The 16,664-nt window shown below is 37.0% G+C and overlaps 1 protein-coding gene across 1 annotated transcript in view; it reads left to right on the top strand.

The window, feature by feature from the left end:
* Lvrn (laeverin) overlaps positions 1–16,664 on the top strand; it is a gene marked incomplete in the record, with an annotated part of 61,814 nt that overhangs the window by 35,287 nt on the left and 9,863 nt on the right. The window contains 9 exon segments of the mRNA XM_013506949.1: positions 415–587; positions 2,550–2,626; positions 2,986–3,125; positions 5,982–6,037; positions 8,084–8,237; positions 9,818–9,912; positions 12,002–12,109; positions 12,806–12,973; positions 13,177–13,314. Of these exon segments, the coding sequence (XP_013362403.1) occupies positions 415–587; positions 2,550–2,626; positions 2,986–3,125; positions 5,982–6,037; positions 8,084–8,237; positions 9,818–9,912; positions 12,002–12,109; positions 12,806–12,973; positions 13,177–13,314 (1,109 nt within the window).

Consider the following 16,664-nt stretch of genomic DNA (forward strand, 5'->3'; position numbering starts at 1 on the left):
TTTCTTCTTGTTATTATTTCCTAAACAACATAGTACAACAACCATCGTACTTATATAGCATTTGCAGCATTATGGGCATTATAAATAATTTGCAAATCATATGCAGTATATAGGAAAATGTGCATAGTTTACATGTAAATACCATTCCACTTTGTATAAGGGATCTGAGCATCTGTGGATTTTGGTATCTGTGAGAGTCCTGGAACTAATTCCTCTCAGATACCAAAGAAAAACTTATAGTGTTCTGTTATCTCTATCCAAAAATAAACAGAATTCTGAGTTTAGCCCAGAACATCAACCATTTAGGATTACTACAATGTGCATAAATCAGGAAAGATTGCTATCTTTTAGGAGGTTGCTACTTCAAAGCATGCTGATAACTGTACATGTTTTTGTGATGATTTTTTAAATCAGGCCATAGATGACCAGAGTAAAATTCTTTTGCCAGCAACAGTAAAAAGCATAATGGACAGTTGGACACACCAGGGAGGTTTTCCAGTCATCACGTTGAATGTGTCCAGTGGTGCCATGACACAGGAGCCGTTCTATCTAGGAAAAGTTGAAAATCAGACTCTTCTCTCCCACAGGTAGGTAGACTTGTTCCTCTCTGTCTTCGCCTTCCTTGGGTTTGAGCTCTGATGAGATGGGAAAAACGAGGACACGTAGCCCTTAGTGGGACACAACCTCCAGCAAAGCGACTCCACAGAGGAATGCTACTGTGTGCTGGTGCGAGGCAGATACCGAGTCCTGAGCAGGACAAAACACCTGCAGTTACAGATTCAGGTGTCCCATCCCCAGAGCCACAGCCATGGCCAAAACTTGGGTCTTCCTCATGCCCTTCTGACATAGGTGACGAATTTCTCAGGGCTCTGGTGAGAGACAATGAGACAGTGCCACCAAGGGCCACGTTAGTTAAAAGAAAAGCATGTCCTCTTGCAAAGTAGCTTTCTCCCTAAAAACAGAAGTGAAAGTAACTATATTCTTGAGGAACTGTTCTGTACGTGTGTGCATGTTGTGTGTTTGTCTGTCTGAGTATATTTAAAATAAAATCATACCTGCAATGCTAGAATACCTCTATGTATAGTTAGGCCTGTGTTCAAATACTGACTTCACTGAAATTCAAACTTAGATAAATCTTATTTTAACTTTCCTACTTTTAGTTGCTTAATCTGTAAAATAAATGTAGTAAAATAAATGAAATGTAAAAATAAAATGAGTGATAACCTAGCCTTTATCACTTTCTCCTTCCCTTTCCTTTCTCCTTTTCCTCCTTCCCTTTTCCTTTCTTAATTTGTTAGATAATTTAAACTGCTTTTGATAGTTTTGATTCTGACATCTCATTGTAGTAGGTCACAGCACAAATGAGTAATTAATTTTCAAATACCATCAACAAAATGGTAATTTCAGGTGGTTCTACTCTTTCTTCAGAACACCAGGGGAAAGACACAGAGACCCAAGCTCCTCCTCACTGTAATGATCTATGATTTTTCTAAGAAGATGGGGGAATTTTAGCTATCAGAGAAATACAGACCCACAGTTGAAAGTCTGAGGAGGCAGGCATGTGAGAATTTGAGGGACACTGGAGTACTGCCCAAGCTACACGTTGTGCATCTCTTCGGATACCTAACATATTCCTTCGGCCGCCTGCGTTATCCGTCCTCCAATGTGGGGAGGGGGCAGGCACTCAGTAAATATCAGTGTCTGGGTACTTGGTGAACACATTTCAGGTCTGGAAAAATCTGGAAGCTGAAAAGTATTTTGAAATGTCTGTCAAGGCTTCTATTAAATTACCCTTCCCTTCTCTGGGCATGGACAGATTTGGGTTGTCTGTAGTATGTGTATGAATACTCTTGAGTCAGGACAGGTGGCCATAATTTTCTGTAAATAGGCCTTGAAATGCAAGACAGTCTCATTTCAGGTGCAAGGCAGTCTTAGCAGTTACCTATGCTATAAAAATAAATCCACAGGACACAATACGGAAAGGGTCAAGCAACTGACCAAAGCAAAACAGCAGCCAACAGCCCTGCCGACAAAGTCCTGCACGTCTAGAGCGGATGAGCAAAAAAAACTGAGTTGTGTCTACTATTTTACCTTCTCTTTAATATTAAATTAGAGTGGTATATTGTTTTTGAAAGTAAAATATAAGTACACTTTGGATTTTGGCATTGTTTTCAGTGCATGCTTGAGAACATAATGCTTATGTGCCTTGTGTAGAGTTGATACATGGATTCACATCTTCACCCTTTCCTCGCCTTTCCTCCCCTGCCTGCCCCATCTCTTGATCTCCTTCCATCTGAGAAAGAGCTATTGCCCTTCTTCCTATTACCTATCTTTTATTTGCTCTGTATTTATAATTGTTTTTCTCATGTAAGAGAAACAATGCACTAGTTAAGCTTGTGTGTCTGATTTATTTCATGTAACATTATGATCTCAAGGTTCATCCATTTTCCTACAAATGACTCAAGCTTATCTTGCTTTATGGCAGAGCAGTACTCGTTGTGGTAAAATTCTGATGCCTGAAAGTTAACTAATTTTTTTCTTCCAAAAAGCGGCACATGGATCGTCCCTATTCTTTGGATGAAAAACGGAACTACACAACCTTTAGTCTGGCTAAATAAAAGCAGTAGTAAGTAACAAGTTTTAAAAAGCATCTTTACATATACACCCATATAAAGATAGGGAATATAATCCTAAACTGTCTAGCTTTTAAAACACTATCTCATTTAAAAAATTTTTTTTTTCACTGAACATAGAGTTTCAAAGAAAAGTTTCATGGGTGTTTAACCAGAAAAGAAAAAAGTTTCAAACCAAAAGTCATTATACATGAAAAATATAATTGTATGGTAAAGCAAATATATAATGTAGAATTTAGTTAATTTTTTAGTATTCATTATTTAGAACTAAGAGTACATTGTATAAAAAAGTAATTAGGATATTTTTAAAAAACATACTATTTCAAACTTTTCCTTGTTTTTTTTTTTGTAGAAGTTTTCCCTGAAATGCAAGTTTCAGATTCGGATAATGACTGGGTGATTTTAAATTTGAATATGACTGGATATTATAGAGTTAATTATGATAAATTAGGTTGGAAGAAAATAAATGAACAGCTTGAAAGGGATCCTAAGGTAAGATTATTTCTGATGTTTTTAATTATTCTGGGTATGGCCTTTTGTTTTAGAATGTTCATGTCTATGAATACGTGACCTCTGTTCTTTCAGAGGATGAGCTTTCTTTCAGAGGATGAGCTTTCTTATCCCTAGTCCCATTCCTCACTGCCAGCCACTCTGGAGAAGTTTTTTGTTAGTTTTAGAGGGGGTGATTTTGGCTGAATATGTTTTATTTTTTAACATTCTTCTTGCTTTTCCAAAATACTTTTACTTTTTCAGATAGGAATCAATATGTTTTCCACTTAATCATTTATTTTGAAAACTTTTGCAAGTTACTTAATTGTTCTATTTCCATTTCCTCACTTTAAGATGGGAACATTAGCCAGGTGTAGTGGTGCACACCTGTAAGCCCAGCACTCGGGAGGCTGAGGCAGGAGAATCATTGCAAGTCAGAGACCAGCCTGGGCTACAAAGTGAGCTCAAGACCAGCCTGAACTGCATAGTGAGACCCTGTCTCAAAGACAAAAAAAATAAATAAATAAAATAAGATGGGAATATTATCATTTCATATTATCCATGAGCCTTAGAGGTAATATAGTTAAAATATACTCAAAACCTTTAAGTCCATAATAGATACTTACTATATATGCTGTAAAATATTAATTTTACTTCTAAAAACATATTCCCATTCTCTCTCAGAGAATTTAATTCACAAAACATCAATAATAATCTAATATCACTTTAAATTGTAAAACAAGTGGTGATGCTGAGGCAGGAGGATTGCTGTGAGTTCAAAGCCATCCTGAGCTACATAGGGAGACTCTGTCTCAAAAAAAAATAAATAAATAAACAACTATAAATTGTTATGAAATCTGTAAACATTAAAGTGTTGGTCATCTCAGATTAATCATATTTTAATACATTGAATTACACTAAGTCTCCACGTGTAGAGGGTACTGCTAAGAAGTTTATCCAGTTCACTCTGCTGTGATTTGCTATGAATACTTGGACAGTTCACTTAGACTCCATTCATAAAACTAGAATGCTTGAACTGAAAGACAACTTCAGTATTTCTCTCTTTGAAAGTTCTTGGAAACACACAGCAGCCTTTCTAGCAGAGGAGGCTGTGCAGCATATTGTTGCAGAACTTGAGTCGTGCTCGTGTTTTTGTTCATCAGTTATCAGAAGTGTAATCTTGGGCCTCTTATTTGGCCAGCACCTCAATTTTCCTTGTCTGTATAATGTATGAAGGGACCAACTTGGAAGTATTGTTGTGAAGACAAAATTAGATGATACATGTATTATGTTTAACAGGCAGGCACAATTCAGGCATCGGTATTCAGAATGTGTTCAGTAATTTAAAAAAAGTTATTGAGATTTTCAATAAAGCTACTGTTATGGTTGAAACATTTTGTAAACTTGGGGAGTCTAGAGGTTTGGCTAAGTAACTTAACAGGAAGCCAGAGTGCTTACTTTGTGTACATACTGAACCTGTGGAAGAGGAGGGCATGGAGATTATGTGAGAGCTACACGCCCCTTAGGTGGGGGTAGCCTGTTTACAAAGTGAGGCAGAAAAAGAAGCTGCTTGCTGCCCTTCCTCCCTTTTTGCTCTAGCTGCTTTGCTGTTCGGCTGCCATTCCCCCCTTTGCTCTTGTTGCTTTGCTATCTTCTGCCTCGGAGCCAGCCAAGTATGGACTGAAACCTCCACAAACTGTAAGCCAAATAAACCTTTCCTTCCTTCATTTTGGGCGTTGGGTATTTTGTCTCAGCAACGAGAGAAAAGTAACCAAGACAGCTGCTAAATCCACTTATAATAATACACTCTTTTAAAACCTTTTTCAGAGTGGCTAAATTCTTAGGACTTTCTAAGAATACTCTAGGCCACAAAAGTACTAGGTTAGGCCATGATAGCAATAATTCCTTGAAATGGTGTAGATTTGTTTACTGAAAAACTGAGTTAAATATTTTCTACAACATGATTGGTGAGCAAGTAAAATGGACTTCATATTAATAATATTAATCTAGTAAATGCAGCCTTACTGCCAGAAAAGAAATGGGACTCCTACCAATAGAAGGATTAAGTTTGGCTTACTTAGGTGCCCAGAGGAATGTTGTGATATCAAAGATATCAAGGGGCTGAGGATTTAGCTCAGCGGCCCAGTGCCTGCCTGGCAAGCGTGAGGTTGTGAGTTTGATTCCCGGTACTGGAACAACAACAAAAAAAAAGATATCAAAGTGCCAGGAGACTTGAAGGGAATAATGTAGCCAGCTTTGGGTGCGCGTGGAGAACTGCCACTGCAATGAGTCTGGTGGCCTGGCGTCCCCAGGGGTTTAAACAGAAGCTAAAGAGTTCCACTGGCAATGGTCTTGTCTTCACATGTGTGTGGAGGGGCTCTGTCGGGGGGACTGTGTCACATAAATAAAATCTGGAGAAGACGCATATCATTTAAAAGATTACCATGATAATATAAAAGTAGTGATAAATAATATTTATTTAAAAGCTTTTATGTCAAAAACTCCTCTGAAAATAATTTGATGCGGTGATACACTGTGTTGTGTGCTCCATGGCTCTGAGACGCCTTTTGTTTTGGTTGCCTGTTTTACTCGTTAACATGGCACATTTTAGGGAGCATCTGATAAAACTCCACGTGGTATCTGAGCATCATTAGTGATGTCCAGCGGGATCATTTATCAAAAAAGATATACAATGAATAAATTGCGGGGACTGTTTCTAGTAACTACCATTTCTCTGCAGATGAGACACTTCACATGAAAGTGCTCCTTAGGCAGCAATAATGTTTAAATTGTTTTGAAAACATTTCACTAAAATATGTTCTCATCTTTTATTGCAACTGCTTGGCTCTCCTTCTGCAGGCTATTCCTGTTATTCACCGACTACAGTTGATTGATGACGCCTTTTCCTTGTCTAGGTGGGTATGTTCTCTTTGCTCGTGGTTTTAGAGTACAGCTTGAGAATTTTATAAACACAATATCTTTACTACTATGAATTTGGTTCTTTCGTGTATACAGGCCTTAGGTGACTAAAATTATAATCAAATTATGGTCATAGTGGAATTTTATAACATAAAGTTTCCTGGGAATAGATTATCACTTGAGATTTTGCAGTGGTGGTAGGTAAAATTTCTTACAATTTTAATGATAATATTACAGATATTGGGCTGGGGATTTAGCTCAGCGGCAAAGTGCCTGCCTGGCAAGCACAAGGTTGTGAGTTCGGTTCCTGGTACTGGAGGAAAAAAAAAATATATATATATATATATATATATTACAGATATTACTTCTATATATATCAGATTTATTCAGTATAAGCTATGATGCTAAATGTTCAACCAGGTAAATTAATATATGTTTGGGATTTAAATTTTCAGGCAAAAGTTAAGGAGTCTGCATAATAAATTACTATGTGTTCTCTTTCTTTGGCCTGCCGTATTTCCTGGGTATATGTCACATATACACAGGCTTTTCCCTCTGTGACCTGTAGCAATTCCCTCCCTCGACACTTGTTGAAACTCCTCTCTGCTGTCAACATGACACTGGTACTGTGACCCACTTCCTCCCGAGAATGTCCTTTTTGACTTCCTGAGGCTCCAATATACAAACCCTGTTCTCCTCACGTAGCTGACTTCTTTTCTTCCTATTACTTTGAGCACTCTTAAGGTCAACCATGACTGTCTTATTTTCTTCTGTCTTTTCTGTAACTCATTATTCTTATGATTTCAGTGACCATTTTATTATGTGTGTGTACAGTACTCAGCGTATATAAGATCTCAGTAAATATTCTAAATCAGTGCCTCTGAGCCAATACCTGTCTTTTCTTCTGCCTGCCTTATGTTTATCCTATAATCATTTAAAAATCAGCACCGAAACTCTGAATTTTACTTCTGTCTCTGAATTGCTCTCACTGTCAGTTTCTCTCTGTATGTCAGGACAGCACCATCCTTCCCATCACCCGAACTTAAAACCTCAGAAATGTTGCTGCCTCCGTCCCTCATGCTCAGGCAGTAGCTTTCTGATTCTGACCTTACTACCTGCACTGCTTGCTAAGCCAAATTTGCATCGTCTTTTTCCTAGCCTATTGCCTTAGATGGTACCCTTTTGCTTTTTTAAATTTCCATTGTCTTCTATAGCAGTGTAGGAAAAAAATGAGGCATCAACTATATCATGTTGCCCTGGTTACTAACTACCTGAAGTACCTTCCCGCCAAAGCTGAACTATTCATTCTGATAGTCATGGCACTCAGTGGGTTTAAACAGCTTCCCTTGTTGGCCTCCACTTCTCAGGACACCCCTCCCTGCCCCTGTTAGATCAATACTCCCACCGCACACATTTCTTCCTCACCTCTTGGTCCTGGGCACCCGCCTCTTTCTACCATTTTAATCCTACCCATCTTTCTGTCTTCTCAAGTTCCTCCTCCCTGAGACCTTTCCAGGCTTTTCCCTCTTCCTCCTTACCTTTTCAGGTGTTTGTTTTTCCTCTTGGTTACTGTTTTAGTATTCATCATCTTTTGGGGGACTTTTCATGAACAGCTTCTTTTACTAAGTCCCAGCTCCTTACTAAGGTTCTTAAAGGTAGACAAATGTACTAGTATGTCTACTCCTGGGCAGCTGGCAGTAATTAGGGAATGATTTTTAATTAATACTTGTTAAATGGAAGTTAAACTGTCATAAGAATACATATCAAATACACAGTATGTACCTATCACTCAATAATCAGTCCAACATTCGGGCTACATTTCCTGCAGCTTCTAATTGGACACTTGAATCTACCAAACTGGAACGGGCAGTCTGACATTTCTTGGGTTCCAGCTTATCAGTAAGATGAGGTCTTCACCTTCTTGCTTCTTGATTTATTCACTTACCATACTGAAGTCAGGCATTGAAGCATAGAACAAGAAAGAGTACAAATCATTTAGTAGATGAAGGTGTTTTGAGCATATTTTCTTTTAAATCAAACAGAAACAATTACATTGAGATTGAAACAGCGCTTGATTTAACCAAATACCTTGCTGAAGAAGATGAAATCATAGTATGGCATGAAGTCTTGGCAAACTTGGTAACCAGGGATCTTTTTTCTGATGTGAAAAATTATGATATGTATCCATTATTAAAGGTAATTTCATGCTTTGTTATGTAGTTTTAAAATAATCTCTTCTTTCCATCTGTGAGCTGGCATCTGTGAGAGAGATATTTCTCAAAGTAGTAGGCTACTCCTTCCATGTACCTATTTATTTTCTCGGCAATAGTTACTTATGCTTAGAAGACAATGCCTCAGCCATTGACCTGGTCTAGGAGATGAGTATGAGAGAAATTTGGAAGAGTGCTTCATTCTTGGTGAAGGAACAGTGTATCCTAAGAATTCAGAAATGACTCAAATAATATCCTTTTTTCCTATAGAAAAGTTGAGTACCTAATAGAAACTATTTCCCGAAGAGATTGGTAGACAAACAGGATGTCTTTTAACAACTCTCTGTTCATAATTGCAATACTCTAATCTGCAGAACCAGCATTTAAAACCAGAGGGGTACATTGCAGAAAAAGTAAAAGTTTTGAAGCTACTTTTGATATTTGGAAGAGAGGGAGGGAAATCAGAATGAATGAATGAAGAAATGACATGATATTGAACGTTAAATAATATAAAAGAGAAGAATTCCACCATTAGATCTTAAACAGTAATGCTAAGAAAAATGACATGGATATAATCAAAATAAAATTTAGGGAGCAACTCTTTCAATAGTTAGCAGCCCCAAACCAACCAGAAAGTCTCAGGTGGGTTTGCGAGGGAGATTCTAAGATTTCTGAGGGTATTATCACAAATGCCTCAGGTTCCAGATGTTATTTTTTCTAGAATCCAAAGTACCACTGGAAACTCAGTTGGGTATAGGAATGGTGATCAATAGAAAATCTTTTAAAAGCAAGAAGTAGAATATAATACTTGTCTTTAAATAATTTGAATGGATAGCATCTAGTTTGTTTTTGGAGTACATTAGTAAATGTCTAACTTATATAATTCTATATTTACTGGATGATAGCTCACTTGGAGATGTTTTACTTCAGACTCAGGGATTCAATTTGTCTAGAGAAGTGGTGGTGAACCTTTTAGAGATGAGTACCCAAACTACAACCCCAAACCCCCTTATTTATCACAGAGTACCAACACTGCAATTATATCTGAATACTGAGGTTTTAGTTTAGAAAAACAAGTGACACATTAAGATCTTTTGTTTTAAAAGAAAAACAAGTATCACCCATGCCATAGGCTCTCCACCACTGGTCTAGAGCATAAGTCAGTTATTATATTTGGAAGTATATATACTTATGAAAGTTTTAAGGTAAAAAGTTGTTTTGTGCTTTTACATGTTTCTTTTATATTGAATAGATCTTGGCTAATATTTCATGATAGCAACAATTAATATTATTGAGTTCTTACTGTCAAGCAATGTGCTTATGGATGTTATATTATTTAATCTTCATAGTAGCACCATAACTTTGATATTGCTATACATCACATTGTATGTATAAGGGAACTGAACCTAGAGGAAAAAAAATAACAGTTACACATTTAATAATAAATAAAAATAATTTCTGAAAAGATATATGTTTTCCATTAATATCTTTACAAACAAATAGAAAACAGTGAAGATTCAGTGTTGTGAGTCAGAGCTAACAGTGCAATTTTTTTGTGGTTCATAGAAGTATCTATTAAAGAGACTAACGCCAATATGGAATATTTATGCAGCTATAATTCGTGAAAATGTGGCAGTATTGCAAGATGACTATCTAGCTCTGTAAGTATTTTTAAGCAATGATAACTGAGTAAAATGATTCATATTAATAGATGGGATTTCACATTCATAAAAGAATTTTAATATCTATTATTTACTAAGACAGTTTGTGTGCTACTTGAGAATAATAGCTCTGAGACTGGTGGGCTACATATAGCCTCACAGGAAATAATAACTTGGGATCTTAATGTACCTACAAGGCATGTGCATGTACTCACAGTTCATAGTGCCAAATTCTTAGAACTTAGGCTACTGGTTGAAACTAAATAAGTCTTCTAATGGTGATAGGTTGTGCTAAGCAAAACTGCCCTACATGGAAATGCCACAAGTGAAAACAGGAATTCTACTAGGATACAGATCTGCTGAGGTAGCCAGGTGTGGTGATGAATAATTCTAGCACTTTTGGAGGCTGAAGTAGGAGGATAGCAAGGTCAAGCTCAGCTTGGACCACTTAGTCACCTAAGGAGACCCTGTCTCAGGGAAAACGGGAGAGGGAGCTAGAAATATACTTCAGTGGGGAGCCCTGGGTCAAACCCTAGTACCACAGGGCACGTGACAGGGGCTGAGGTAGGTTGTCAGTGATACATATGTGTGACTTTTATATGACTGTGATTAAGTATTGCAAATTATCTTCCTGTGGGGACTAAACGTGTTGTTATGATGGTCTGGGAAGGAGTGGAAGGCAACATGGGACATGGTCCTTCTATCCTCTCTATGACCTGAGGTTTATATGTGGAGGCTGGACTTCCATAGGTAGGAAAGGTGTTTTTGGCCAAAAATAGTACAGACATTATAGCTACAACTTCTAGTCAACACTAAGGTCAATTAAGTAGACCGAACAAGAAATACAGAAAAAAAAAAAAAAAGTGATCATTCTCCCACAATAGCACCCTTCTGAGAAGATAGAAATTTTAGTGCTAGAAACTTTTTTAACAGGAAAGATATGGAATGGCGTAGGCCTGTAGGTAGAATATAATGAGGACCTGTCTGGGGTAGAGTAGGTACGGGCAAATTGTGTCAAAGAAAGTGCAGGAAAAATTGCGCTCAGCCAGACAGCACATCTATTAAGCAGACACACTCCTGGCTCTCCTACACTGGACCGGAGTGCTGTATTTTCTGTAGCATCCTGGGGCCAGTTCTTCTTTTGGGGACAGACTGCACTTCATACAACTCCATCTTGCTGCAGCCGGTTTGGAGTTGGGTTGGGAGGGAGAGGGAGTGGGTGTGTGAATGAACGCCCGGAACTGTCTCTCAGAGCCCCTTTGCCTTTGGAAAAGCCATGCCTGTTTATCACAAGGTCAGGTTCAGCTAGGTTGAAAGTAGAAGGTGAATCAACAGGGATTTAGCTTTTGTGTTTTTGGAAAATTTGTGACCTGTTTGGCTTCCTTACCTAGGCCTCAAACTTAGAGTGGGGTAGTAAGACACACTAAAAGGTATTATTTACCTGCATTTATTTCTATTCTTTACTGTACGTTGTCAGATTTATTTTGTTTTGAACCACAGTGTGTGCCCCTTCTCAACTAACAAGAACAAACCAAACAAAGCGAACACCTCCGTGTCTTTCCTAGGCATGTGTGTAATAGCCAGAAGTACAGAAAGAAATAATGCTTAATCAAGGGAAAGCAAACTGCAGAAAGAGGAAAAATACACTATTTTCTTTCCTTTTCTTGTATAGAAAAAGAATGTTATTTTTAAATGTATCAGACCAGATACTCTAAAGACATTTTTTAAATCCATAAGGGGATTATTGCAAAAAGGAGGAGAGTAAATTGACCACAGATGTGGAGTGTGTGTACACCCATGTGTGTGTGAGGGGGATGAAAGATAGCAGTAATTTATTTTTAAATTTTAAAATACACCAGTCTTAGGAGCTTCTCTTGGTGCCTGAGAACTGCTCAACAAATGTTTCTCTGAGTCTTAAATACATTTGTTATCTGCAAAGGCTATTTTTTAAAACATGTTATGGAAAAAAGTTTGTTATGGAAAAATGTCTGCAAATACTCTTCCTTTCATGAAATATACATTCCTGGAAGCAGAGTAAGTGAATGTGATAATGCAAAATGAAATGCTTTGCATTGTCTTTTCCTTCAAGAATTTCACTGGACAGCCTTTTTGCAGCTGCATGTGGGTTCGATCTTGAAGACTGTCTTCATCTGTCAAGAGAGCTTTTCAGAAAATGGATGGACTGTCCAGAGTATGAGTAAGAGTAATGTTCTAATTCCACTTGTTTTTGTCCTATTAGCATCAGCAATTTCCTGCCTTTTTGACAGTTGCACAGTGAGAGTGGTCATTTTGCTTTCACCTAGTTAATCTCTATCTTTAATTTCTGTTTAAATATGTTTTAAGAAGATGATTTTCCACAGGTCTGTGCATAACAATAAGAGATTAGAATTCATACAGTGAATTGTCACCAGTGATCACTCATTGCCAATATGTGGCAATAAACACACTACTTGTTTGGATTCTTCATGATTTTTATGATTGTTTATTAATGTTACATACATGAATATATCAGAAGAATATCTCTGTCTCTCTCTTTTGTCTGAGTTTGAAGTCTCACAGCGAGCGGAGACTATCATCCTATCGTATTGCTTTACCTATAATCTACCACCTGAGATGAACTCTCAGGAAATGTGCTAATGAGATATGACCGGTCCACACAGCATTATTTTAACCCACTTCTCTCTGAAAACTTAGATTAGTTTTTAAGCTAATTGGATGATCTCTTCTCCAGGCATTAATGTTAATAAAGTTCTCACAATTTCGTTTGTAGATCTTTGCCTTTGCTTTTTATATCTGAGATCTCAATCTTGTTCTAGATTTATACTTCTAAATATATGACAACCTGAATAACTTAACTACTAAAACAAATATCATTGCATGGTATATTTTACAGAATACCTTATCCGATTAAAAGTGTAATTTTATGTTATGGCATTGCCTTGGGAAGTGATAAAGAATGGGACTTTCTGTTAAACATCTATACTAATACAACAGAAAAAGAGGAAAGAATTAAATTTGCCTATGCAATGAGCTGCAGTAAAGACCCATGGATACTTAACAGGTAATTATGGTCAATTTAATTTGAAAGTTACTGGCAGAAGAATATAATTTGTATACCAAGGGGAAAAAAGTAGAAACATGCTAATAAAACAAAAATGAATACATAGTTGTGCATTACTATGTTAGAACCATGAGATTTTAATCCATTTATTTAACTCTATATTAGATTCTTAAAACTTACTTTTTGCAAATGCACTTTTGCAGATACATGGACTATGCCATCACTGGATCTCCGTTCACTTTTAATGAAACAAATGTCATAGAAGCTGTAGCGGCATCTGAAGTTGGCCGATATATCGCAAAGGACTTTTTAGTCAACAACTGGCAAGCTGTGAGTAAAAGGTAAGGAAGCTGAGATCTCTATTTTATTTAGATCACTAGTTTTTGATAGAAGTGCAACTGTAGTCTGAATAGGACACAATAGTCCTTTGCACTGACTAGAACAGTTATGATAGTTCCTGCATTTTGTATGATTACGAACTAGGAAATGTCACTTACCCTCAATTTTGACTTTCTGTGAGAAAATGTCTTCACTTAGAAAGCTCATATACCTCAGATTCACCATCATGCATGCCCACAACGAAGTTTCTTAAGAGGGACACATCTGAACAGTCATGGTACACCATCCATTAATTTATTCATTGACATCACCACACTTTAAAGAGACAATGCTGGTCCCTTGGTCTAGGTGCTGCTAATGGCTTTAATTTTTGGCAGATTCCCTTTGTATACCTAAATCCTATATTCTTGTGCTTTTAACATTTTTTATCTTTTAAGATTAACTCTGCCTACTTCCAAACTCCTCCGTTCAGGGAAAATATATATTAGCATATAAAAAACACAGACAGCATGGCCTTAATGACTGTCTTTCTAGAGTATCACTTCCCCATGCATTTCCAGAATTAACATGTGAAAGAAGTACCTTTAGCAGATACTGTTGTGGATTTAGCATATACAAGTAGTTCAAAGCATGTGGAAAGCTTGAAGATGCTTTTTGTAAATAAGCATTTCCTTTTGGAATAATAAGTATATTTAGTGCATAAATAAGAAACCAAATTTGGTTCTCTTATAGAGTGAATTAATGGAATGTTTTCCTATTATAAACATTTATTGAACATCTCTAAAACACCCAAAGAGTTGTCTTTGAATCAGAAAAATTTAAATGTGTAAATAAAGATTATTCTGTAACTCTTCAGTGGAACACACATAACCACACAATGAAAATATTCTCTTTTCCTGTTTCAAATTATCTAGCATTCTTGATTCATTTCTTTAGAGGGCCATATACATTCCTTACACTTCCTGGGATCGCTCGGAACTGGGGGTAAATTATGTCTTCTATCTTTATTTAAATAGTTAAAAGTAATCCTCTCCTTCCTCAACCCCATCTCCCACTAGGAATTTGGGGGTGACTTTTAAATAAGAATTATTTACACAAGTCCCCCTATCACTTGAGATTTCAGAGATTTGATTCTCATGGGACTGTCTGTCCATTCTCCCGGCTGGGAGCAAAAGTTCTCTGTCCCTGTGGCACCTCTGGGTCTAACAGGTCTGGCTTTTCCCGGTCTGTGAAGCCATTTGGCCTCCTGTTGCCTTGGTCAGCTTGCTCAATCATTCACTTCAGCTGCAAGTCTTTGACTCTTCCAGAGTCTCCTGGAAGAGTCTAATAGCAATTTTGGAGTTAAATGTGCGGAAAACAGCTCCTGTAAGAAATATGTCATGATTTGCCTGAGGACCCAGGCTGTAATCACCACAGGCTGTCATGTTCTCTGTTTCTTCTAATGCCCTACTGGGCTCTGAGAAGACGCAGGTTCACAGGTAGTTCCCAGGCTCACTAATTAGTAGTGCCTGTTGCTCGGCATGCTTATACCACTAGGAGTGTTAAGAATCATATGTGTTGCTGTGGGTCAAAATGAGGTGGTGCTTGTCAGCCTCAAGAAAGGTCCACGCATAGAACAGTGAGCTGAGCACAAACTGGAAATTTCAAATTTGGCAGACGTTCAGCATCATGTGGTGTAGCTCCTAAGTGTAAAGTTTCCCAAGCCTGTTTACCTCTTTAAAACCAAACTTTGAAAATGGGACAGAGACTCTGTAAGACCATATAAGGCTGCATTGCCCAATACACTAGCCACTAGCTAACATGTGGATATTCAGATTTACATTAATGTTAATTAAAGTTAAATAAAATTTAAAATTCAGTTCTTCAGGCCAGATGTCATGGTGGATACCAGCACTCTGAGACACTGGGGCAGGAGGATTGTAAGTTTGAGACCAGTCTGCGTAATTCATTAACTTAGAAAGACCCTGTCTTAAAATAAAAACTTTTTTTAAAAAAAGAGCTGGAGATATAGCTCAGTGTGAAGGCCCTGTGTTCAGTCTCCAACACCGAAAAAAAATTCAGTTCCTTAGTTGTGCCAGCCATTTTAAGTGCTCAATGTGGCTAGTGGCCACCACATTCAATAGCATAAAGAATATTTCTGTCATTGTATAGTTCAACTGTATGGGACTGATATAAGGGAGAAACCAGCTCCTCAATTAATTCTTCCTCTCTTCTTATACTATACACAGCACACATGCAAATTAAAACCTTAAAGTGGATTTAACCAACTTATGCAATTCACTACATGGTGTCACCTGAGGCATATTTGGCATTTCTATTGGACAGCTGTCCTATCTTTCTGTGATCCTTCCCTGTATTTATACCTACTCAGCCACTAAGAGTCACTAGACTAGAAAGTAAGAGATGAGGACATAGTTCTAATGTAATATCGATTTCTCACTTAAAAATTAGAGGGTCACTGGCTCAGTCATTGAGACAAATTATTATAGTAATGTGAACCACAGGAGAAAGTGGGTACAGGATACACAGAATTTTTTGTAATATTCCTACAACTTTGTCTGTAAACCTACAGCTATTTTGACAGTTCACTTTTAAACGATGAGAAGACACACTGCTCCTGTGCTCACTCACAAGCGTGATAATGATGAGAAAGACTGCTCTCAATAGAAGTGACCTTAAGCGCTTTAATTTTTATTCTTCAGCAGAATATTTTTAAACAACAAGAAAATGTTGGCAAGATTCTGCTGATGCTTAAATTCTACTTTTTGAAAAGTTTGTTTTCTAGTGATTTGTTTGATTTCTCTACCTAACAGCATTTAATAAGAGCATACAAGTAATTTCTTTAGGTAAAACTTTCTGAGTCTTATTATCTCCAAAGGTAAAACTTTCAGAGTCTTATTATCTCCAAGAATTATAAATGAATGAACTTTTTAAACCATGGCTTGAATTTCTCTTTTTCCCTAGAAAACATTGTATGCTACTCATACAGTATGCATTCTACTTATACTGTAGACGCTTACACTGAATACATTAATTTTTAGAGTTTAATTTTTAAATCATTTTGTGCAGTTTTGCTAATGGCTTTATTTGAAAAAATATTTGTGAATTGTTAAAATAAAAGTTCAATTTCATAATTAAAATGTAAACACTTGAAATGTCACAGGAATGTTTTCTTGGTTTCTAGTGAGTGAGAATATTGGATTGTCACTTATTAAAGTTATATTTGACATGAGTATTTGCATGTCACCAGATTTCATGTAATGATGTAGATAGTATAAAAATCTAAGTGAAAATAGCTTATGCTCATTTAACTTTTATATTAACTGTGAAAAGTATTTATACTGAATTTTCT

Source organism: Chinchilla lanigera, unplaced genomic scaffold (assembly GCF_000276665.1).
Source record: "Chinchilla lanigera isolate Chin_1 unplaced genomic scaffold, ChiLan1.0 scaffold00007, whole genome shotgun sequence".
Lineage (NCBI taxonomy): Eukaryota > Metazoa > Chordata > Mammalia > Rodentia > Chinchillidae > Chinchilla > Chinchilla lanigera.